Source organism: Arvicanthis niloticus, chromosome 5 (assembly GCF_011762505.2).
Source record: "Arvicanthis niloticus isolate mArvNil1 chromosome 5, mArvNil1.pat.X, whole genome shotgun sequence".
In the NCBI taxonomy this organism is placed as follows: domain Eukaryota; kingdom Metazoa; phylum Chordata; class Mammalia; order Rodentia; family Muridae; genus Arvicanthis; species Arvicanthis niloticus.
In genome coordinates, this window is record NC_047662.1 from 22,231,502 (window position 1) to 22,255,240 (window position 23,739).

A 23,739-nucleotide genomic window follows, 5' to 3' on the forward strand; every position below is an offset into this window, starting at 1 on the left:
TACTCAAGACTATTTCAGGCAGGAACTGAGAAGATTAGTCAGCTCCAGCTCTGTCCGGGACTATTCTCGACCAGAATAAAGAGAAACTTGGAACAAAAAGGACAGGCCTGAAGAAAAACAGTGAAGGAGATGACTAGAAGTGAATGGGTGAATCGAGCTCAAGTGCTGGGGGACTGGATGGAAGGGTGTGTCTAGAAAAAAAAAAAAGAGGGATAAAAGCAGAAACTAGGAGAGCACCCACATTTAGGGAGTGGATGGAAAAAGAGGAGTCAGAGAGGAGTAGCCAGAGGAAGAAGTGAGAAATAGACCAAGCGAAACACCTAAGTTACAAAGTTTCCAGGAGCGCCTGGAGGGTGGAAGACTGGAGTGAAGGCACCCAGGGCAGAACAGAAGAGGGAAAATTGTAGCAATGAATGAGAATTGAGATTAATTTTGAGATTACCAAGGGTATTTCAATGAGGGCCTTTCCAGAGACTCCACAAATAAGGTGATTTCCTTGGTTTAGTGTTTCTGAAGGTGCAGATCTCTCAAGGCCTGAGGGGACAGGGTGGTGGCTTTCAGCCTTCAAATTTGCGGGTTTTGATCTATAATTAGAACAACTGGATGTGGTTAGAACTCTCTGCAGCCCTAACCAGTCCCTCCAGGAACTGGAAAGCTGAAGAACTTACTCAGAAGGGATTTCACACCTGGCTATCTGACCCAGCCCTGTGAAGTCCCGGTTCATCACGCAGCCCTAATGACTCCCTGGGCTGTCACTCTCATCTGGTATTGCCAGAGATCTGACTAACCCTTTCTTGCAAAAGTTTGTAGCATCTGCGCAAGGGCAACTACAGCTCCCAGAGTTCCTAGGTGCCTGTCGATGCTGATTGGAGGGACGGTTGGCTCCGGAGGGAGGTGTCGGCTCCGCCTCCCCGGGAAACAGGCATCTGATTGGCTGTGCCGTGGGACTTTTGTGTCCCCGCCCTCCCCCAGGGACCGCAGCGGGCTGACAGAGCCGGGCGAGCGCTGGCAGTTCCGTGGTGGGGATGGTGAAGAGCGCCAGCTTCGCGAGCAGCGCTGGCCACTGCGGACTTCCGAGGCACTCCGGGCCGTGAAAACCTCTGCGCCGCGGCCAATCTCAGGCCTCCGAGGCCGGCCGCAGTTCTCCAAGCTGGGCTGCAAGGAGTGTCTAGCGCGGTAGCGCCGATTCTCCTCATCCCGAGAGACATTCCGGGGATCTCGAGCTTCCCCGGCGACCCCTAGTCCCGGCCTCCTGTGCGCACCCGACTCAGAGACCCCCTCGGGTGTCCGGGGCGCGGACGAGCCGCGGCCGGGTCCTGGCGTACACCATGATCGTAGCGGACTCGGAGTGTCATGCCGAGATCAAGGGCTACCTGCCGTTCACTAGGGGCGGTGTGGCCGGCCCCGAAACCCAAGAGGTAAGCAACAGCCGAGCAAAGCCGCTCTCCTCCAACCACGGCCGATCTTTGGGTTGACCTGGGCTAAGTCTGGTGCGCCCCCCCCCGGGCTCAGGGTCTGAGAGCACGTAAGCTAGGTCTAGGGTTGCATCAACTGCAGCCTCCGCTCTCCTTCCCTTCCCCTCCCTCTGCCCTCGCTTCCCCCCCCCCCCCCGGGAGGGAGGGGGCTGCGGAGCCCTCCCTGGCTCCTTCGGACTCCCGGCCAATGAGAGGGGACGCATTCTCGTGGCTCTTTGGGTTTGTGCTCTGGTAGAGCGAGCCTCTTCAAGTCCAGGCAAATCCCGGCCGGAGAGACCGGACCACTCCTCCTCCCCGCCCCCTTCCGCAGATTCCCTTCCTCTCGGTGGGGGCAGGCGGGCAGGGAGCTCTTTCTAGGATCCGTTTCTGGTCCTATCGCGCAGCGAAGGGAGTAAACCACCTGGGACTGACCAGCGAAGGTCGATCCCCTTTTCCAGTTCCCACCTGCACCCCCTATCTGGAAACTGGTTCGAGTGCTTTATGGGTCTGGCTGGCCGCTTGATCCTCGGCGGCAGCAGCCAGAGAGAGCTGGGGGAGAAAGCGGATAAGCCTTGGTCCCGATAGGCTGCTTCCTATTAAATTGTTCTGGGGTCCTCAAAGTTTGTTTGGCTGTTTCCTCAGAGCGTAGAGGGACTTCGCAGGGAGGCAAGGAATAATGCCTGTATAAAGATATAATGCCAGTATAAAGGAATAATGCCCGTATAAAACCCCCGTCTTCCTCCCAGCGGCCTCGACAGTGGTCATAGTCTATCATTTATGGAGCACCTACTAGATGCCAGGATATAGGTTTTGTCTGACCAAAACAGCAAATACAAACTGTACCTTAACCCCATTTTATAGAATGAGAAAATTGAGGCCCGAAAGGGGCTGAGAGAGAGGCTTCTCTCACCTCATCCTCTGGCCTGCGTGTGACTAGGATTTTGGAGAATGCTTGGCCCTGCAGAAGATATTGTTCTTTTTGATTTTCTAAGCTTAGAGCGGTGTGGAAGGTCTATTGCCGGGGCTAGAAATGGGTAGCGTGTTAGTCCTAAGGTGTATGATCTTAAGAAAATCTGCCCATGTCTGAGGAAAGGTCATTTCTGAGGGGTTCTCTAGCAGCCATTGGTCTGTTGCAGCTTCATATGGTTTAGGAATCTGTATGCAGAAAAGACTCCGCGCTTCTGCCTCTTTGCTGATAACTTTAGTCTGCCTTGTGAACAGTGTTGTTTTTGTTAGCATTGAGGTAGGTGAGGGTGGATTCCAGTCCCACCCTCTTACTTTCTCGTTATCTCAGCCAAGCCGTCGCTTTTGAGTGCAATCTCTTAACGGGTATTTTGATATTATCTCTAAGAGATTGTTCATCAAATTAACTTAAAATACAAGCAAATGCTTGAAGCAGAATGCCTGAGACATATTTACTGCAGGGAACTGTCCTTGTATTTAAAATGCGAGCGTCTGGAAGACAGACTTAGCCGGCCTCTCTCCCCACCCCCAGTGCCTCTCAAGGGACTTCCTGAGTCTATTCTCTACTGTGGGAGGAGGAGGGTCGTCACCGCTCTCTCCCCACTGTGCCTGTGGGGAAGAAAATCTCAGGTGGTTTGAGTAAATCTTGGGTAGCCGTCTTAGAGGAAGCCCCGCCCCCCTTGAGACAGGGTCTCACTGGGGGTTCAGTCAGGCCTTGACCTTATGACTATCTTCCTGCTTCAGCCTCCTGCTTGTTGGGATTCCAGGTGTCCTCAATACACTGGTCTTAAGTCACTTTGCAGTACTGGGGAAAGCTGATAATGTTTGCAACATTTTTTTTACATCTTCTCCTTAAGAAAAGATGACCTTGAAGGTGTCTGCTTTAAGTGGGATCCTGAGAAGATGGGGTGCCCATCTTCCAGACTCTAGTGCTCAAGAGTCGAAGGCCAGATGGGGAGTTCCGGCAAGTGTTTCAGACCTTATTTCAGAGGGTCAAGGCCTTTAGATATGCCTGTCTCCAGAAAGTTCCAAGGGACTGACTCTTGTCTTGGGTGGTATGTTTTCAAAGCTATGTTGGATTCTAGAATAACTTCCCCAAACATCACTTCCTCAGAAAAGCTTCTTTCTCCACCAGATGAGCCCCTCTGAATACTTCTTCTAAGTCCCTTCTTCACTGTAAGCTAGTTCCATGAGCCTAGGCCTTTCTTTCTGCCTGCCTCAGTTCCTGGGACTAGTTAGTAACATCCTGCATGGCTCACTGTTATTTGCAACTAAGTGGTTAGCTGCCCCTTGTCAGCTGTTTAGGCTCTGAAACCCCATATGACCTGTGCCAGGCCAGAAGGGGACCATTCTAAGCTTTGGTCACTTGTCTTTAAAGAGGGGACAAGTTGCCAGGAGGTGGTGGCGCACGCCTTTACTCCCAGCACTTGGGAGGCAGAGGCAGGTGGATTTCTGAGTTTGAGGCCAGCCTGGTCTACAGAGTGAGTTCCAGGACAGCCAGGACTACACAGAGAAACCCTGTCTCGAAAAACAAAACAAAAACCAAACAACAAACAAAAAATGGAAAGGGCTCGGTTTGGGTTCAAATTACACATTAGACACTGTTAGTTGATGCTTAATTTTTCGACATTTAATTGGTTCCCTATAACCTTCAAACAGATGTGGATTGGATGTAAATAGGATGGGAGCCCCAGGGTTTAACAGAAAAGTTAGTCTAGAAAGCAATTGAGTGAGGAGCCAAGCATCAGGCTTCGAGTCCCTTTCTGATGCACTAAAGACCTAGAGAACCTTCCCAGAGGGCTGTCCAACTTTACTGTTGCTGCTGCTAGTGAGCCTTCAGTTGGATATGGAGGACCAGCCATTGCTGCTCCTTTCTTTCCTCCATATGAGCAGGTGACTTGCCCCGTCTGGGTTTCCCTGTCTTTGTCCCCTGTGTTGGAATCATGCCTTCATCAGGTGTGTGTGACCTGTGCGCTTCAACATGGTGGCCAGCCCCTAGCCACACCTGGCGGAATTTAGAGCTGGTAACACCAGGCATCGATAACACACATGTGTAACTAGCTTGAAGGAGGATAAATTAGGAGACGTGGCATAAGTTCAAGTTTTCGGCAACCAGTTCCAGGGCTGCCCTTGCTACAAATTGAGACCTTGTCTCAAAACAACAAAAGAAAATTTAGAACTAGCCTGGTGTCGAGGCAGAGGGAGATTGAAACTTTCAATCCAGACTGGGCTACGTAGTGACACTTCATCTTAGAAAACTAACTAGTTAAGCAAAATTCAAGTTAAGCAAAAAGTCAAGGTACCTTGCTGTGGACACGTTTCAAACGGCTTAGGCATGAAGAATGGCTCTAGACCTCCATGTTTATTAGACAGAACATTCCTTCTCCATATATAGAAAGTTCTATTTATGCTCTTTTATTTTTAAAAGAGTTTTAATTATGTGTGTGTGTGGATGTGTGCACATGTGTGCAGGTGCTCACAGAGGCCAGGAGAAGTTGGATCCATCCACTGGAGCTGGAGTGAGCCACATGGGTGCTGGGAACTAAACTTGGGTCCTATATAAGAGTAGCAAATGGTCTTGGCCACTAAACCATCATTCCAACCCCTAAATTTCTATTGGTCTAGTGTCTTAGACACAGGAGTAAGGACTGGAAACTAGGCCCAGTGTATGCCCTCAAGGCTAGAGTCCCCGAGGAAGGTGTTGTGAAGGGCTTTCTGAATTCCTAAGGCCGAGAGCTGAGATGAGGCTTCTTGTTCTTGGTGAACCCTGGGTGCAGGTTCATAAGCCTTGGTTGTTGAGAATGGGGAATGGCTTCCATATTTGTAGGAACCTGGTCTGTATTCACCTGTCTTACTTCCTTTCTGGCTGAGTGACCAGAAGTGACATGGACCCCTCAGAACCTTATTTCTTGGCTGTAAAGCTTTAGTCGTAGCTTTTACCATCTGGTGGTATACATCGTAGTCCATGTGAGATCAGTGCATAAGCCAGTGGAACAAGGGAATACCTACTCATAATTCAACATTATCATTGACTGTCTATCCCAGGGAATGGGAGGAGGGCTGGTTTATTGATGTCACCTCTTGCCAGTGAGACCCGGCTCCTCCAGCTTCACATGGACTTGCCCAGATGTCGAGGTTAGGGGAACATTTGAGATATTGGAGCCTAGACTTGTATCCAGGACACTCCAGTGTCCCCTGTGGCTGAACACTGGTCCCTTCCATCTTCACAGGCTCTTCTGCTGCCTTCTCAACCAACTCAAAGGTCATTCACCTCCCCAGTAGTTTTTCCTGTCCTCTTAAACTAAAATACCATACACTCTCTCACCCCATCATTACCCAGTTCTGTTTCATCTCTCTCCTCTGATTGAAAACCTGTTCATCATTTGTCTGCTTTCTCCCTGGTACCTAAAATTATATGAAGGCTGGCTGGGACTTTGTCTTTGCGCTGTTGTATTCACACTGCCTGTAATAATACAGTCATCAAAAAAAAAAAACTCAAATGAACAGATTAATTCTGATTTTACCTGGGAAGCACTCTGCCCTGGGCTCTGTACCTGAGAGCGGATCAGTAAATAAACGGTGCCAACAGCATCTGCCCCACCCCCCACTTCCTCTCTGTGTGGATTGCTGGGGGTGGGACTTTGGTTTCAGTAATTGAAAAAAAAAGGAAAGAAAGAAAGAAAAGAAAAAGCTTCACGAAAGGACGCTAATGGCCCGCCAGGGACAGAGAAGCTCTTGTTTAAAATAACAATGAAGTTAATGACTGGGGGCTTTTATTAAGTGTTCTCCCTAGTGTTAAGTGCTGAGGTAAACTGTGGCACTGTCCGGTTAAATCCTCGTGACTACCCGGTGAAAATCCCATTGTTCCAGGAAGAAACTGAGGCGCACGTGGGGCTATCAAAAAGATTTTGTGTGTATGTGTCTATCAAAAACATTGTGTGTGTGTGTGTGTGTGTGTCTGTCTGTCTGTCTCTCGCTAAGCCTTGTACAGGCTATGCGTGACTACTTGAGCTAAGAATTCACTATCCTCTATGGCACAGAAGAGCTACAGCCTCAGCCCTCCAAGCTCCTATCTTTAATTGTACTCTACATTATTATTTTATTTATTTTCCTGGGAAATACCTATGGGTCCAGAGCCTAAGTATCCTTTTCTTTCTTTGCTGGCTCTTGGCTCAGAGACTCCCAGGGCTGTTCCTATCCCCTCCCCCCACACATCTAGAGCCCTTGGCTCTCTGCTTGTGCTGCCGTGGTCTTTTTTTAATTTTAATTTTTTTGTCTTAGAATTTTAATATATGCATATCCAACCCCTCCCTCCCGCCCGATGGTTTTGTTTATTTGTTTTGAGGCAACATCTCACCGCGTAACCCAGGCTGGCCTCAAACTCCTGATTTCCAATCCTCTTGCCTCAGCCTCCCCAGAGCTGGTATTACAGGTGTCTGGCCTGGTTCCATTGTGCTTCTATCTGCCCTTGGGACCTCTGGAGAGAGGGAGGCCCAGTCTGTGGAGTCAGCAGTTCTTATCTCCCAGACGGAGTTGTTGGGCATTTTCTCAAGCGAGGGAGGAAGGGGAGCTGTAAAGGGAGTGAGTGCTTGGGAGGCTGGTGGAGCCACCCTTTAATCCTAGTACTCAGGAGACACAGACTGGGAGTGTCTCTGAGTTCAAGGCCAGCCTGCTCTATAGAGTGAGTTCCAGGACTGTCAAAGAAAGAAAGGAGAGAGAGAGACAGAGACAGAGAGAGAGGAAAAAAAAAAAAGTAGTGGTTGAAAGGGGCCAGTCTAGTCCCTTCTGCCCTCTGGAATCAGACCCAGAAAGCCTATAACTTTCCTGGGCTTCACAGCAACTTAGCATCAAAGCTCATATGTATACCTCGGTTTCTAGGCTCCTAATTTTTTTCTCTTGTTATCTTGTAGGTTCCCAGAGGTCACCTGTTTTTTCGGGGGACTTTTCTATTGTTGTATTTATTTATTTATTTTTGAGACAAGGTTTCTCTGTGTAACCCTGGCTGTCTTAGAACTCACTGTGTAGACCAGGCTAGCCTTGAACTGAGAGATCTGTCTCGCTACCTCCTAAGTGCTGGAATTCAATGTGTGTACCACTACCGCCACAGGGCCCTTTAGGTGACAGTGACGGTTTTGGCCACTTTAACAACAACAAAAAAGTGTAGCCAGGTGGTGATGGTGCACTCAGGAGGCAGAGGCAGGCTGATCTATGAGGCCAGCCTGGTCTACAGAGGGACAGGCAAGGCTGCACAGAGAAACCCTGACTTGAAAAGCATGGGGGGTGGGGCTCAAGTATAGAAGTATAGTTTTGAGTCCTTGAACATCTGAGGTCCTAAGTCTGGATCTTACCAGGAGAAAGGGCTAGGGAATGGTCTTTTGTAGTGAAGGCAGAACTGTTATTTGGATCAATTATGTTCAGGCTGGTGGTATGGAGAGCCCCACGCCAACAGTCAGATTCTAGGTGAATAAACAGAATGTTCTCTCAGACCTCATAGCAAGGAACAAAAGAAGTAGCTTCATTGAATACGTAGCTGCAGCTCGAAGATGCTGAAATCAGAATAGCTGCCACCACTAGCCTGCCTCCGGACTCCCCGGAGTCCCCCCCACAACCCCAGCCACTCTGCTTTCTGTTTTTATTCACAGAATGACCCAGCCCTGCTCTCCACAAAATGTGGTGTGGGAACAAAGCAACTTAAAAGAGGCCCTTAGCGGACAGTGTTTGTAGAAGCAAAAACACCAGGAATTATGGGGTCATGCACAAAGGTCTGACAGACCTTGGAGAACTATCAAGTCCCAGAGGGGGTGGGGCTTGACCACTCATTTATCTGGAAGGCTTCGGTAAGGGAAGTTGGGTTTTAAGGATCAGATTCATACTTGAGAAAGTTTGGTTACAGGGTGGATACTGGGTAGCGGTTGGTTAGGAGAGGGCAGGGTAGTGCAGACAGGAACAGTTGGTGAGGCTGAGAGCAGAGATAGCCTAGGAGCTGTGGAGAGAAGGATAAACTGTTTGCAGGGCCTCGAGGGGTGCGGCTCAGTGTAGAATGTGCCCTGTACCAGGCAAGCTGCCTGCATTCGTCCTTAGCAATGAAGAAAAGGCAACAAAGAAAGGAAACCACTCACTTGAGAGGATTGAAGCTTCTTAGGCATAGACGGTGGGAACTGGCTTTGGAATATAAAGGGTTCTTATATGAAGAGCGTCTTCCCCTCAGCCCCAGATAATGTCTCACTGCATAGCCGTGCCTGTCCTAGAATTCACTCTGTAGACCAGGCTGGCCTTGAACTCACAGAGATCCACCTGCCTCTGCCTACTGAGTGCTGGGACTAAAGGTGTGCGCCACCACTTCTGGCCTGATCTCTTGTTTTTAAAAATACGTGTGTTCATAAATCACAGCTTGTGTGTTGGAGGTCAAAGGACAACTTGTAGGGTCAGGACTCCTACCATGTGGGTGCCCAGGGATTGAATTTAGGTCTTCACACGTACCCACTGAACCATGTCTTATGCCCTCTGTAAAGAATTCTTTCTACTATACAAGTCCTCTGGGACCACAAAGACACTGGCCTTCTGGGGACAGGCAACAGAAAGCTGTTATTTCCTTCCTCAGGCCCCTCCCATCCAGCCAGGCTGGGTCTCTGGATCCTGGCTGAGTTCCTGAGCAGTCAGCCTTGGTGACCTTTGTTTCTCTTGCCCATTTGCAATGCAGGGGTCTAAATGTTCCCCCTGGCTCCCCCATTTGGACTGTACCAAGAAGATAGTTTAGAAACTCAGTGTCATTTAGGGTTGGAGAAGGGGGCTAGAGAGCTCACAGTAAGTCCTCTCTGTCCTCTCTCGTCCTCCCTTCTGCAAAATAACCACCATGTGTTTCCCCACAGGAGCATCGGGAGGGCCAGGCTCGGCGAGGTCCTCGAGGGCCCAGTGCCTTCATCCCAGTGGAGGAGGTGAGTTGGAAGTCTTCGGTCCCTAGGAGGAAAAGGACATGGAAACGGGAAACTCAGGATCTTTCTTTCCCGCTCCTGATTCATTTAATTTCTTTAAAAAGCCCTTGGAGCTGGGCTGTTCTCAGCCTTGTTTTCCGCCAAGGAATGGGTTCAGACAGATGAAATGATAGGGTGGCATGGCCAAACTCCAGGCTCCCAAACCAGAGCTTATCTCCTCGGCAATGGAAGAGGAACAAACCCACTGGGGTTTCAGCCTGTAGCCCAGCAATTTTAACCTCACGTAGTGTTCTTCTGTTTTATTTTTCTGCTTATAAATAATTTGTCTTTTATTGGAAAAAAAAAAAAAAAAAAGAAAGGCAAGAAACAAGAGGCCTCGGAGTTCATCTAGATTAAAATCCTGTTTCTGGCATTTATCAGATCTGTGGTTTCAAGCAGACCTGGTTTCTCCATCTATTAATGGAGGAAAATAATAGTATTCACCTCACAGGACAAGTTCAGACACTCAAGGAGATTCATAATTGGGTAGCTATCTGTTAGATGAATGAATTGGGGCTGGGATGTGGCTCAGTGACAGAACCGGCTTCCCGTGCACACGGCCCTGGGTTTGGTACCCAGATCCACCACAAATAAACAAGTAGGATAAATAAGTAAATAAGAGAAGGGGGAATAAAAGGGGGAAGAGGGCTAGGGTATAGCCCACTGCAGATGTCAGAGTGCTTGCCTGCCATCTACAAAGCCCTGGGCTAGACCTTTAACTCCATATGCTGGTCATGGTCGTATCACCCAGCCTGAAGTATGTGGGACTCTGTATCCAAAAAAAAAGTCTGATATGTTAAAAAGCTCTGATGAAAAGACACAGGGCATTCAAACGCCCCCTACACTTACTTCTCTGAGCTATCTGCATTTGCCATCTTAGAATAGAAATTCTATGAAGACGAGAAACTATGCATTCAGTTCTTACGCCAAGGACTGAGCCCAGGGCCACACTCCAGTCCCAGCAACCGCTCTTCGTCTCTTTGCCTAAGTCTTCATAAATAAAAGGGAGGAGGAAGCCAGCGGTGGTGGTGGTGGTGGTGGTGGTGGTGGTGGTGGTGGTGGTGGCGGCGGTGGCGGCGGCGCATGCATGCCTTTAGTCCCAGCACTCAGGAGGCAGAGGCAGATGGATCTCTGTGAGTTCGAGGCCAGCCTGGTCTACAGAATGAGAGTTCCAGGACAGTCAGGGCTACACAGAGAAGCCCTGTCTCAAAGAAAGGAAGAGGGGAAGGGGGAAAAAAAAAAAAAAGAAAGAAAGGGAAAAGGTCAGAAGAGGAAGCTCGGTGGTAGGATATGTGTCTAGTGAGGCCCTAGGTTTGATCCTCAGCATTGAAAGAAATGTTTTCATAACAAAATAAAAATAGGGAAAACTGAACTGTAATTTCCTAGCTGGTTTGAGAGGTGAGTTAATATGAAGTATAGTATGTAGTACTTGATAGCGCAGTGGACGTTATATAAGCTGCCTTCGCTTAATCAGTTTCTTTCAGACACGGTTGGTAGTATTCAGTCTCCTATTATATCTATATAGTATAACCATATATATAAAACAAAGAAGAGGTTGGTCGGTATAGGGGCAGGAGGGGACCCATGCGCTCCTTTTTGCCTGGCAGATCCTGCGGGAAGGAGCTGAGAGCCTGGAGCAGCACCTGGGACTCGAGGCTCTGATGTCCTCAGGGCGGGTGGACAACCTGGCGGTGGTGATGGGTCTGCACCCCGACTACCTTAGCAGCTTCTGGCGCCTGCACTACCTGCTGCTGCATACGGATGGGCCCCTGGCCAGCTCCTGGCGCCACTACATTGCCATCATGGTAAGTCCGTCTGGGCTCGGTGCTCGAAGGGGTGACCAAATGGTGGTTCTAGCTTCAGATTCATTTGGGGACTCCCCCGAGTTTTTTTTTTGTGTTTGTTTGGTTTTTTTTTTTTTGTTTTGTTTTGTTTCTTTGTTTTTTTTTGAGATGAGGAAGTGTCTAGCTTTATTATCTCATGGAATTTTAGGTTTTGAAGAGAGGCGTCTTTAAGTGTATACTTTGCAAATGGGAAAACTGAGGTGCAAAGGGGTCAGCTGACCAGCAAGCTGGTAGCAGAGGGAAAGTGAGAACATAGATTCTCCTGCCTCTTAGATCCCACGGGGGTCTTCCCAGAATGGGGCACAGAAGGAAGGTAACTCAGGCTCATTGACCCCACCCCCACAGGCTGCTGCCCGCCACCAGTGTTCTTACCTGGTGGGTTGCCACATGACTGAGTTCCTGCAGACTGGTGGTGACCCCGAGTGGCTGCTGGGCCTCCACCGCGCCCCTGAGAAGCTCCGAAAGCTGAGCGAGATCAACAAGTTATTGGCGCATCGGCCGTGGCTCATCACCAAGGAGCATATCCAGGTGTGATAGGCAGAGAGAGCGGGGATCCCCGAGGAAGCCCATGGGCTGGGCTGAGGCAGCCCAGGGGCAACCACTGAGTGGGTTTGTTTATCTCTCCCTCCCTTCCAGGCCTTGCTGAAGACTGGCGAGCACAGCTGGTCCCTGGCTGAACTCATCCAAGCACTGGTCCTGCTTACCCACTGCCACTCTCTGGCCTCCTTTGTGTTTGGCTGTGGAATACGTCCTGAGGGAGATGCAGAGGGCAGCCCTGCCTCACAGGCACCTTCGCCTCCCAGTGAGCAAGGCAGCCCCCCAAACGGGGACCCATTGAATAACTCAGGGGTAAGCTGTGGTCCTGGGTCTTGGTGTGGGAGAAAACTGGTGTGCCCTCTGCTCTGGGAGCAGACACCACTGTCTGCTTCCCTGTCTGACCATAGGGAGAGAGTCCAGCAAACTTCCTTGGCTTTCAGACTCAGTTTCTTTTTTTTGTTAGTCTATTGAGATAAGCCTAGGATGGCCTGGAATTTACTGTGGACTCAAATGGTTCTGAGATGACAAGCGTGCACCATCACGACATCTGACTTTTGTTGTTGTTTGTGGATGTTTTGGGGTTTGCTTTGTTATTTTGAGAGAGGCTATTACTCTGTGGCCCGGGCTAGCCTCAAATTCATGGTGACTGCCCTCACTCTCCCACCCCTGTGAGCCACCGTATCTGACATTTTTTTGTCTAGTTGACTATACAAAATTTCGGCTTTGGTATAGCTCAGTGGTAGGTAGATTGTTCACCCAGCCTGTTGGTGGCCTTAAGGTCAGTCAGCAACAGCACTGAAAAACCAAACAGAAACTGCCATAATCCCAGAAACTCAGGAGGCAGAGGCAGCAGGGCTCTGACTTCAAGGTCTACATTGTAAGTGTAGATTCACAGGCTACCTGAGCTGCCCAGTGTGGTAGCTGGCTTAGAAACTACCCTAGTGCTTTCTGGTCACTCAGGAAAAATCTGGAATGTGGAAGAGCTGAGTGGAGTCTTCCAGTGGGCCTTGAAGGAGTAGATCGGTAATTACTGGGTCCTTTCTACAGGGCTTTGAAGCCGCTCGTGATGTAGAAGCTCTGATGGAACGCATGAGGCAGCTTCAGGAGAGCCTGCTGAGGGATGAGGGGGCGTCCCAGGAGGAAATGGAGAACCGTTTTGAGCTCGAGAAGTCAGAAAGCCTGCTGGTGACCCCCTCAGGTACAGGATCACAGGTGTCAGTGCTAGGGGCTGCCTCTCTTTACACTTCTGAGGGGAGCAGATAGCTCCACACACCTTGGCTTCTCCTTCCAAGAGCTTCTGAGAATGGGCCTTGTGTTCAGACTTGCCTTTGAATCCTGGTCTGTTAGCCCTTCAGGGCTCCTGTGAGGTAGATGGAGCCAAGCTCGAAGCCTTTCCAGGCTAAGCCATTCCATAAATCTGACATTATTACTGTTGGGGGGGGGGGTGCGGGGGGGGAACTTAGGTAGGAGTCACCTCATTCTTAGGAGTGGCTCTAGCTAACACCCTCCCTCTTAGTGTAGGGAGTGGCTCTCTGTGGTCCCTACTCCTCCCCCCAACCCCCATCACCTCCCTGATGATAGGGAGCCTGCTGTTCTCTGCTCAGCCTCACTGTCCCCTCTCTCTGATGTGGCCCTCAGGGGATATCCTGGAGCCTTCTCCACACCCAGACATCCTATGCTTTGTGGAGGACCCCACGTTTGGATATGAAGATTTCACTCGTCGAGGGACCCAGGCCCCACCAACCTTCCGTGCCCAGGTGTTGATCATTGTTTCAGATTTACATAGAAGCAGGGGCAAGAGCTTCAAGTGGTTCCAAGTTGGATACCTCCTCCCCTCAAAAACCCCTGAGGGCAGTGAAGACCTGGAAGTGAAGACCTATTGCGGGTTGGGAGGTCATTACGCAGGGACATCCTGGTTGGTGTCTTGGACTCAGCACAAGCAGCGTATGAGATTGGTGGTTCGGGCAGGGTATGCTATGCAAAGCTAAGGTGTGAATCCTGGAGAGCAGATCCAGAAAGTCTTGCTCACTGACCTCTTCCTCCATTCCTCAGGATTATACCTGGGAAGACCATGGCTACTCGCTGATCCAGCGGCTCTACCCTGAGGGGAGTCAGCTGCTGGACGAGAAGTTCCAGGTAGCCTACGGCCTCACCTATAACACCATCGCCATGCACAGCGGTGTGGACACCTCCGTGCTCCGCAGGGCCATCTGGAACTACATCCACTGCGTCTTCGGCATCAGGTGAGCATGTGTCCCCCAAGCTTAGGTCACGTGTATGCCACAAACCCTGAGCTCACTGTCTTTTAGTTCTTACACTCTTCTTAAATTTTCAAGCCACATTTATGTCTTTGCATGTTTAAAGCTAGTAAGAGTGCTCGCTGTTCTAAGTTTATAAGCAAGACTCTTTACACTCACCCAGAGATAACTAGGCTTTGCTTTGTTTTCTTATGCAATACTAAGGATTGTTCCCAGGGCCTTGTGCATTCTAGACAAGCACTCTTTGTTGTGTTTTATTTTGTGTTGTTTGATGTCATTTTACTTATTTTTGATGTTTTGGCATAGGGATAGGTCTCACTCTGTAACCTCAACTAGCCTAGAACTTGTATGGTTCAGGCTAACCTTGAACTTGTGACAATCCTCCTGCCTTAACTTGTTAGCTCCTGAACTTACAGACCTACTCTACCAAACAAAGTACTCTACTTTATGATTTCATGTGTTTTTGTGTATGTATTCATACACATCTATGCAAATACATACATAAACATGTGCATACATATGTGCACACTACAGAGTCACGTAAATTTCCAATAGTTTATCTTTTTTCACAGTAAAGACAACACAGATATGCACAGTAGCATACTTTAAATAGTGATATTTTCATTCATAACCTATTATGCAGCTCATGAAAATTATACACGAGAGCCAGGCATGTGGACAGTGGTCATGTATACAGAATAGTATTGTGAGTTAAATTCTATCTTGTTAAATCTTTTTCTGATTTCAAAAAAAAAAATTATGTGTTCTTTTTTTTTTTTTTTCTTTTCTTTTTTCTTTTTTTTTTTTTTTTTTTTTTTGGTTTTTCGAGACACGGTTTCTCTGTGTAGCCCTGGCTGTCCTGGAGCTCACTCTGTAGACCAGGCTGGCCTCGAACTCAGAAATCTGCCTCCCAAGTGCTGGGATTAAAGGCGTGCGCCACCACCGCCCAGCACAACCTATACTCTTATTTTATTTCTTTATATGGCTTTAAATTACTATTTCACTTCTCTTTTGGTCTCTTTCCCCCCCCCCCCCCATGTAGCCCTGGCTATCCTGGAACTTACTCTGTAGAGCAGGCTAGTTTCAAACTTAGAGATCTGCCAGTCTCTGCTTCCTGAGTGCAGTGCTGGGATTAAAGGTGTGCACCACCACCCCCGACTCCCAACTGTTGTTTTTTTGAGACAGCATCTTCGGTTATAGCCCAAGCCCGCTTCTACCTCAGATCTTCCAGCACCTATCCTGGATTCCAGGCCTTCACCACCCTACCCAAATCCTTATCATCGCCACCACCTCCCGGCTAATGTGTACTTTATTTCTTTGTGTGTATGTTTGTGCACACATATACACATGTGTGGCACAGCCTACATGTGGAGGTCAGAAGAAAACTTGCTGGAGTTGGTTGTCTCCTTCCACCATTTGGAGCCCAGGTATCGAACTTGGGTCATCAGTCTTGACGGCAAGCTCCTTTAACCATTGAGCCATCTTGCCTGTCCACTGACTGGTGTTTGAGGAAGACCTTTTTTAGGAGTGATGGGCTATTTACTGTTTGAGTATTTAAGTTTATTCCAGGGTTGGTTTGGTTTTCCTTTTGTTCATTTTTTTCCCCCTTTCTCTAGTTCTCCCCTCTTCCCATCCCCAAGGAGTATCAGAGGTTCTGCTGGCTCAGTCTTGGGACCCCCTCTGCCTCCTTGGCCACCCAGGTGTTAAAATTACAGGCCACCAGCACTGTCGGCAGTTTTTACTCTTAGAAACACTGTGTGCACCGACCTCTCTCCCACACATTTCTTATAGGTAAATGCCCCAAATAACGTGATTTATCTAAGTGATAGAGAGAGAACTTTATTTGTTTGTTTCTTTTCAAGATGTGGTCTCCTGATTGCCCAGGCGGACCTTGACCTCACAGCAGACTGTTTTTGTCTCTCTAAGGCTGGGATTGCAGGTAGAAGCTGATCCCCTGCCTCCCTACTTTTTCTTTCTGTTGGTTTTTTTTCCCCCTTTACTTTTCTTTCTTTTAATTGATTTATTTTTGTGTATACCGGCACTGGAAAGGCCAAGATAGGATGAGTTCACTGCCGTCTGTGGTCATTTAACAAGTTCAGAGCTGGGCTACAGGACTCTCCAAACAACAGCAATAACAACCCACCCACACTCTTCGGGAGATCACCTAATTTTATTACTATCGGATGTTTCCTTCCTGTCTCTTTTCTACACATACATATAAACTAGACTAGGGAGGGAGAGAGAGTGGTTTCCAAACCCACTACCATCTGGCTGCCTTTGGATTTTGAGCGAGTTCATTGCCTTCTCTAGGTCTCATTTGCTCTCTCTGTGGCTTTAGCACTGTCTGCTTTTGCCTTGACCCAACCTCCATGATTACTCCTCACCAGTAAGGCAGTAACAATGGGAGAGCTTCATTTTAAAGTCTCGCCCTGCTGTTGAGGGCAAGTGCCTTCTTTGAGTCTCAGGAAAATGAAATTGATGAACACTGAATATCATATGTGACTGGAGTGTATACTTTTGCGGGTTTGTGACTAGCAGACAGAGCTCAGGAGTGCACGCTCGCTCGTCGTCAGTGTTACTTGGAGTGCTCCTCTGCGAGTCTGGTTACCTATGATACATGATGTCAGCTGTTTTTCTAAGAGGAACCAGGCCTCTCATGGCTTCCTACCTTTCGCTTTTCTGGCCACTCTGTTCCTCCTTCTGTAGGGTGGGGATAGGAGAGTGGAGCTGCTTCTGGGAGCAGATCCTGAGTAATGCTGTCTGGTCTGTCCATCAGATATGATGACTATGATTACGGGGAGGTAAACCAGCTCCTGGAAAGGAACCTCAAAATCTATATCAAGACCGTGGCCTGCTACCCAGAGAAGACAACCCGCAGAATGTACAACCTCTTTTGGAGGCACTTCCGCCACTCAGAGAAGGTAATGGCAACATGGATGTGGGAGTGGCTGTAGAATCAGAGGGTAGGACCCAGTGAGGGTCACACTGTGGGTTTGTCCTGTCTGGTGCGATACCTGGGCCTGTTGTTCTTGGTTAAATTCTATTCTGCTGTGTAATTTCAGACTTCATTTAAATTGAGTACTCAGGTACCTGCTTTTCACACGTTTAGGTGGGCATAGATGCAGAGTTTTTGCTTGTTTTTTTTTTTTAAGACAGTTTTTCTGTGTAGCCTTGGCTGGCCTGGAACTCACTCTGTAGACCAGGCTGGCCTTGAACTCAAAGAGATCTGCCTGCCTCTGCCTCCCAAGTGCTTGTATCAAGGCATGAGCCACCACCACCATCTTAATCCTCAGGTAGGAGCAGTGTGACTTTGGGCAAGTTACCTCTGAGCATCTCCCCTTTATAATGACAAGGGAGACTGGCTGCATTTCAAAGTTGGGAAGGCACAGTGAGGCTATGTATGGAAACATTTGATCCTGCCCTAGAGCCAGTTAACTGGCAGCTCTTCTCTCAGACATGTGAGGTAAAGCATTAGTCACTGACCAGATTTGCTGTTGAGTCTAAGCAGGGGTCAGGACATCTCGGTGGGAGGCGTGGGTGAAGTGAGTGGCAGGGAACCAGTCGCCTGGGAGATCAGTTGTCAGCCAGCCTCATTCTCTCCGTTCCTCAGGTTCATGTGAACTTGCTGCTCCTTGAGGCCCGCATGCAAGCGGCCCTGCTCTATGCCCTGCGTGCCATCACCCGATACATGACCTGACTACCCCGCTCGCAGGACCAGCACCCGGAGCAGCTGACCTGACTACCCCACACGCAGGACCAGCACCCGGAACAGCTGACACTGGGCCACTGTCCTCTGTGCAAGGACTCCTGTGTCTGGAGACAGATCCAGGACCCTTTCTGCCTCATGTCTGTCTGCCCAATTCGGGAGATGGGCATGCGCTGTGTGGCCATGCGCTGCCCCAAGGCAAGCCACACCTTCCTTTTTCTCACTGGACTGAACAGGATTGTTGCACTGACTTTGGGGGTCTCAGCTCTGTCCCTGGAGCTGGAGGAAGACTAGGAAAGCTCAAGGGCCACATCCCCTTTTCTTTCCCTGCTCCTAAGAGCAGATGAAGGCTACAGAGCTAAGGTCCGGTTTATGCACCAGCAGGCTGGGCCCCAGGCACCACACGTGCTGCCTTCCTGGACTGGGAAGCCCCTGGCTGCCCGAGTGGGACAGGAACAAGGACCTCCAGGGACTAGCACTCCAGGAAGCTTGCCTTCCCTCGTTCCTCATTGGCCAGTGTCATTACCTGCCACCTGCCTCCCACCCATCAATGTGAAAGTTGGACTCACAGCTGGTCTGTGGGCCCCGTTTCCCCAAGCCTGTTCTGTTGGACAGCCTGTTCTTTGGTTATCTGAATATTGGTTCAGTCCTTTTGTCTCCTTTGCCCTCCCCTCGCACCCTTTTCTCCCATGCCTGGTGGTGTGGAGCCTGGGAGAGGGGCCAAACATATCCAAAGAACACACTGTCTCTGGAGAGTTGGAGCTCATGGTGGTCTCTGTGCTGTCTGAAGAGTAAGGAGTGGTTGCTGGTGAACTCTATTTGGGTCCTGAGGCCGAGGTCTGGTCTCTTGAGGACCTCACCGTGGAACCAGAGCCAAAGCCTAAGAGGGAGTTGATACTGTTCTAGATTGTATTGCCATGCAGAGGCTGCCATTCCATTCTTCTCCTTATCCCTTGGGTTCTGCCAAGAATGCTTGCCAAAAAAAAAAAAAAAAAAAAAAAAAAAAAGAGCCTTTCTTAGGTGGCACCAGGGGCCCACCTGGTAAGATGCGTATACCAAGGTTCTCTTTCTCTCAGCCACAGGGCTCCATTTCTTGGACCTCACAGTTGGAGACTGAGGGATTGGCATAAGTCTCTCAAGCTTTGCTGCTTTCCTCTGGGCTCTCTGGCCAAACCATCAACAGCAGACTGATTTTCTAGAAAGACCTTAAAGGCCTCTGGGGACCCTTATTCTACAGTCAGCTTTTTCTGGTTGCCTTCCAAGGGACCCCCCCCCCCATCCCAGTGTCCCATCTGTCCCCTCTCCTGGATTTAAATGGCTTACTTGGCAGAAGCAGCCACCACTGACAAGCACTTTGCATAGCAAACAACTGTGAATTCTGACTTCTCTTCCCCTTCCACCACCACCATCAGCAGCAGTAGGTGCTTGAGAAAACCAAGGACACCCTGCTGCCATTTCATCTCCATTGGGCCAGGCACAGCAGGAGCCTGGCCAGTGTGCCACATTTCACACCCGTGCAGGCACGGGAAGCAACTAGTGCCCCCTCCAGGCTTGAAAGCTCTCCCTGCAGTGAAGGTGGGCAAGAGAGGAGGGGGCCCCAGCATGGGGGGAAGTTCTAAAGGGGACACAATGACACCAACAGTGTCCCCTGGGTGGGCGGGAAAGGGCATCCAGTGTTAAAGTGCAGAAATCTTGGACCTTGTAAGCAGTAATAGAAGTAAAACTTTGCTGACGTTTGTTTTGTAGTCCTTGCTAATGGGGTGTTTGTCCGTTTCCTGAAGGCCAGAGTTCATATCCCAGTATAAGCCAGAGGCTGTGATTGCGTCACGGACTTGACCTCATGGCCTCTGCCCTGCCTTTGCCTGTGCCCAGTGATTGCAAGACTGGGCATCGCTGGCATTGGAAGTCAACTGGAATGAGACAGGCTCAGCGGTCCGTGTTTACCTCATGTGTGTAAGGTCCGGGGCTGGATCCCTGGCACCACAATTGCTCGGGTGGCCAGCCCTACCACCCATCTGGCATGTCTGGCACTGTGAGGGTCAACCCTCACCACATCATTATGCTTTCTGTCTAGAGCTGAGGAGTCAGGACTACCAAAAAGAGAATTTAAAATAGGAGGAAGAACACAGAACTGGAGAGATGGCTCAGGGCTAAGAGCATTTGCTGCCCTTGCAGAGTACCCAAAATTCCCAGCACCTATACAACTGCCCATCAGTCAGTTCTAGCAGATGTAACACCTCCTCTGTCCTACATGGCACTTGGACACACATGCCTCTACACACAGACACATAAATAAAAATAGAATAATCTTAAGAAACTTACATGTGACCAGACATGGTAGCATACATCTTTGATCCCTGAGATTGAGGCAGGCAAATAGGAGTTCAAGGCCAGCTTGGTTTTCAGTGGGAATTCCAGGACAACCAGGGCTACACAGAAACCCTGTCTCAGAAAAACCCACCCAAACAAAACCCTATCTCAAAATAAGGCCAGAGTGAGCACTACAATGGGATACCTGCTCCCCTCCACACACCCCCAACACAAGCGCATATGCAACACACACAGTTTAAAAAAGAAGAAAAGAATTAGATGCATCCCCAAAGTTGTTCCTGTTCATTTAAAGGTGTTGACCTTGATCAAGCTGTTTGATACCAGGAACTAGAAAGCGCAGCAGGAAAACCACAGGGTGACTAAGCTAAGACCTCTCTGCCGGCTTCCCATTTACTGTGAACACTGCCATCATACACCGAAATGTGCGTGACCTCCTAGAAGCCTTCTCATGGGAGACCTGTGCAGGCTGCCACTTGGATGCTGGCTCATAAGTGCGTGGCCACCAGGCAATGCTTTGTATCCTTGTATTGGGCTTCGGTTTTTTGTTTTTTTTTTTTTTTTTTTTTTGGTTTTTCGAGAGACAAGGTTTCTCTGCATAGCCCGGGCTGTCCTGGAACTCACTCTGTAGACCAGGCTGGCCTCGAACTCAGAAATCCACCTGCCTCTGCCTCCCAAGTTCCCAAGTGCAGGGATTAAAGGCGTGCGCCACCACAGCCCGGTGGGGGTTTTTTGTTTTTGTTTTTTTTTAATTTTTTTGTGTATGGAGGTCAGAGGGACAATTTGAAGCAGTTGGTGCTCTCTCTCCACCATTCAGGACCTGAGGCATAAACTTGGGACAGATTTGGCGACAGGTACCTTTGCACACAGACACTTCACTAGCTCTCAATCTGATTTTTTTTTTCTTTATTTTTAAGCCCAAGGATCTCATGATGTAGGCCCTGGCTATCCTAGAATTCTCCACTGTAGACCAGGCTGGCCTCAAACTCACAAAGATCCACCTGTCTTTGCCTCCCTAGCACTGGTATTAAAGGTGTGTGCCACCAATGCCCGACCTTCAACTTGAATTTTTTAAAAGCATGTTTTGTTCAATTAGCACACAGATGAGAATACTTTCAAAGTCTCAGCTCCAGTTGGTGTGTAATGAATTTGTTTTAAACCACTGAAGCCAGCATTTCAGGATCTGGGCACAACCAACCTGCTCGGAGTTAGTGAAAGACAGCTATGACTGGATTTCTTTTTCCATCTTTATTTTTATTTTACTTTGTTTTATTTGAGAAGAGGGTGGTGTTCTCATTAGTCCATGGAGCCCTTGAACTTTTGTTGTAGCTAAACATGGCCCTAAACTGCTGGCCCTAAACTCTTGGCCTTTCTCTTCCCCAGTACTGCAGTCAATGGCGCTAGATCCACGCGCAACATGGATACGTACTAGTCCGTATCTATTTGTTTGACTTTACAACTTTTGTAATTGTTTTGTTGTGATAATTGCACGCTGCAACGTTTTATCCTTTGGCTTATCCTGAGTAGGAGAAGGAGCAGAGGGACTCTCCTACTGCTTTCAGAGAGTCCCCAGAGCCCTAAGGCAGGCAGAAGACTGATACATGTTGGACACATTCACACCTTAAAACCCCCTGGAGGACTAGTGGTTGGAGGCAGAGCTGGAGAAGTTACATTTTTAACACCTGTTCTGCTGTTCGCTCGCTCACCTGAGGCTGATGAGCCAATCTGTACAAAGCCCTGGAGGTACAGGAGTAAATCCTGGGACAAAGTTGCCACTCCCTTGGGATTTGCCAGTAAGTGGAGGAGGCTGAGGTAGGATTGTTACTCAACTAATGATTTACATTGCAATTATGATTGGCACCACAGAAAAGAAATGTGAGGTCCCCCAAAGCAGTTTCCAACGCCAGAGCAGAGACTTCTCTTCCAGGGATATAAGACTATTAACAGCAGCTATAGCACAGTCGAGAGCACTTTCCCATGCACTGAGGTACCTTCCTGGAAGCCGAGGTCTCCACAGAACAGTTGGAGAACTTCTCTACATTCCTCTAGCTTTCCACACAGACTGCGCTGCCCGTTCCTTTCCTCCCTGCCCACTCCATTAAGAGCGTCAGTTCCTGGATGTTTTAGCTAAGTCCTTTTTCTGTCACCCTTACTGGGGTGACAGAAATACCTTGACTGATGGTTTGTCCCCTCTAGGTGATAGGTCAGTTTCCAACGAGCACTGGATAGCAGAGGAGTGTTTTGAGGTCTGCAGGGGATGGTGATACACAAGCATCTATAACCCCAGGTTGCAGGAAGCTGAGGCAAGAGGATCTTGAGTCTGAGGCTAGCCTTAGCTACAGAGCATGTTAAAAGCTAGCCTAGGCTACAGAGAAAGACCATGTTTCTTTGTTCCTGTTTTGAAACAGGATCTTGTAGCCTCGGACTGGTCTCCAGCCCCTTATATAAGAGAGATTACATCTGCCCCTTGAGTGCTGTGTTGGGATAATATCATTGTGCACTGTGTAAAGATTGTCTTTGCATATTGGGTGCCAGCAGAGTTGAGTGTGGACCAGACTTTTTGTTTGTTTGTTTGTTTGTTTGTTTTTAAAGAATTATTTATTTTATGTATATGAGTACACTGTAGCTGTCCTCAAACACACCACAAGGGCATTGGATCCCATTACAGATGGTTGTGAGCCACCATATAGTTGCTGGGAATTGAACTCAGGACCTCTGGAAGAGCAGTCAGTGCTCTTTTTTGGGGGGGAGGGGTTTGCCTTTTATTTTTTTATTGGACATTTTATTTACATTTCAGATGTTATCCCTTTACCCCATCCCCCCCTCAGGAATCTTCTATCCCATCCTCCCTCCTTGTGCTTCCATGAAGATATGCCCCCCACACCCCCACTCCCACCTCCCCACCTCAAATTCTCCCCCACTCGGTGTCCAGCCATCATGGGACCAAGGATCTCCTCTCCCACCTATGCCTGACAAGGCCATCCTACCTTACATATACAGCTGGAGCCATGGGTCCCTCCCTATGTGCTGCCAGGCTGGTGGTTTAGACCCTGGGGAACTCTGGTTGGCTGCTATTGTTGCTCTCCTTATGGGGCCGCAAACCCTTTCAGCTCCTTCAGTCTTCTCTCTAACTCCTCCATTGGGAACCCCTTGATCAGTTCAATGGTTAGCTGTGAGCATCTGCCTCTGTATATGTCAGACTCTGGTCCACCTCTAAGGAGACAGCTATATCAGGCTCCTGTCAGCATGCACTTCCTGACATTTACATCAGTGTCTACCTTTGATGACAGCACATGGGATGGATACTCAGGTGGAATGGTCTCCAGACAGCCCCTCCTTCAGTTTCTGTCCCACACTTTGTCTCCATATTTGCTCCCTTGAGTATTTTGTTACTCCTTCTAAGAAGGACGAAAGCACCCATACTTGGTCTTCCGTCTTCATGAGCTTCATGTGGTCTGTGAGTTGAATCTTGGGTATTGTGAGCTTCTGGGCTAATATCCCCTTTCAATGAGTGAATACCATGTGTGTTCTTTTGTGATTGAGTTACCTCACTTAGTATGATATTTTCTAGTTCCATCAATTTACCTAAGAGTTTCTCAAATTCATTGTTTTTAATAGCTGAGAAATACTTCATTGTGTAAATGTATCACATTTTTTTTTGTATCCATTCCTCTCTTA

General features: G+C 48.8%; 1 protein-coding gene across 1 annotated transcript; it reads left to right on the forward strand.

Moving 5' to 3' along the window:
* The first annotated feature begins 1,007 nt into the window (after positions 1-1,007).
* Positions 1,008-18,382, forward strand: Sesn2 (sestrin 2). The gene is made up of 10 exons (XM_034503205.2): positions 1,008-1,418; positions 9,287-9,352; positions 10,996-11,193; positions 11,578-11,760; positions 11,869-12,081; positions 12,817-12,967; positions 13,408-13,526; positions 13,822-14,012; positions 16,804-16,948; positions 17,638-18,382. Exons 1-10 carry the CDS (start codon positions 1,329-1,331, stop codon positions 17,722-17,724), a joined length of 1,443 nt encoding a protein of 480 aa, XP_034359096.1. The 5' UTR covers positions 1,008-1,328; the 3' UTR covers positions 17,725-18,382.
* Positions 18,383-23,739: the final 5,357 nt, after the last annotated feature.

Excerpts from the sequence above, each read along its gene's own strand:
- Sesn2 (XM_034503205.2), top strand. The coding sequence starts at position 1,329 with ATGATCGTAGCGGACTCGGAGTGTCATGCCGAGATCAAGGGCTACCTG. Across the intron at positions 12,082-12,816 it reads ACCCATTGAATAACTCAGGG|GGCTTTGAAGCCGCTCGTGA; the intron begins GTAAGCTGTGGT and ends TCCTTTCTACAG. Across the intron at positions 13,527-13,821 it reads CACCAACCTTCCGTGCCCAG|GATTATACCTGGGAAGACCA; the intron begins GTGTTGATCATT and ends TCCATTCCTCAG.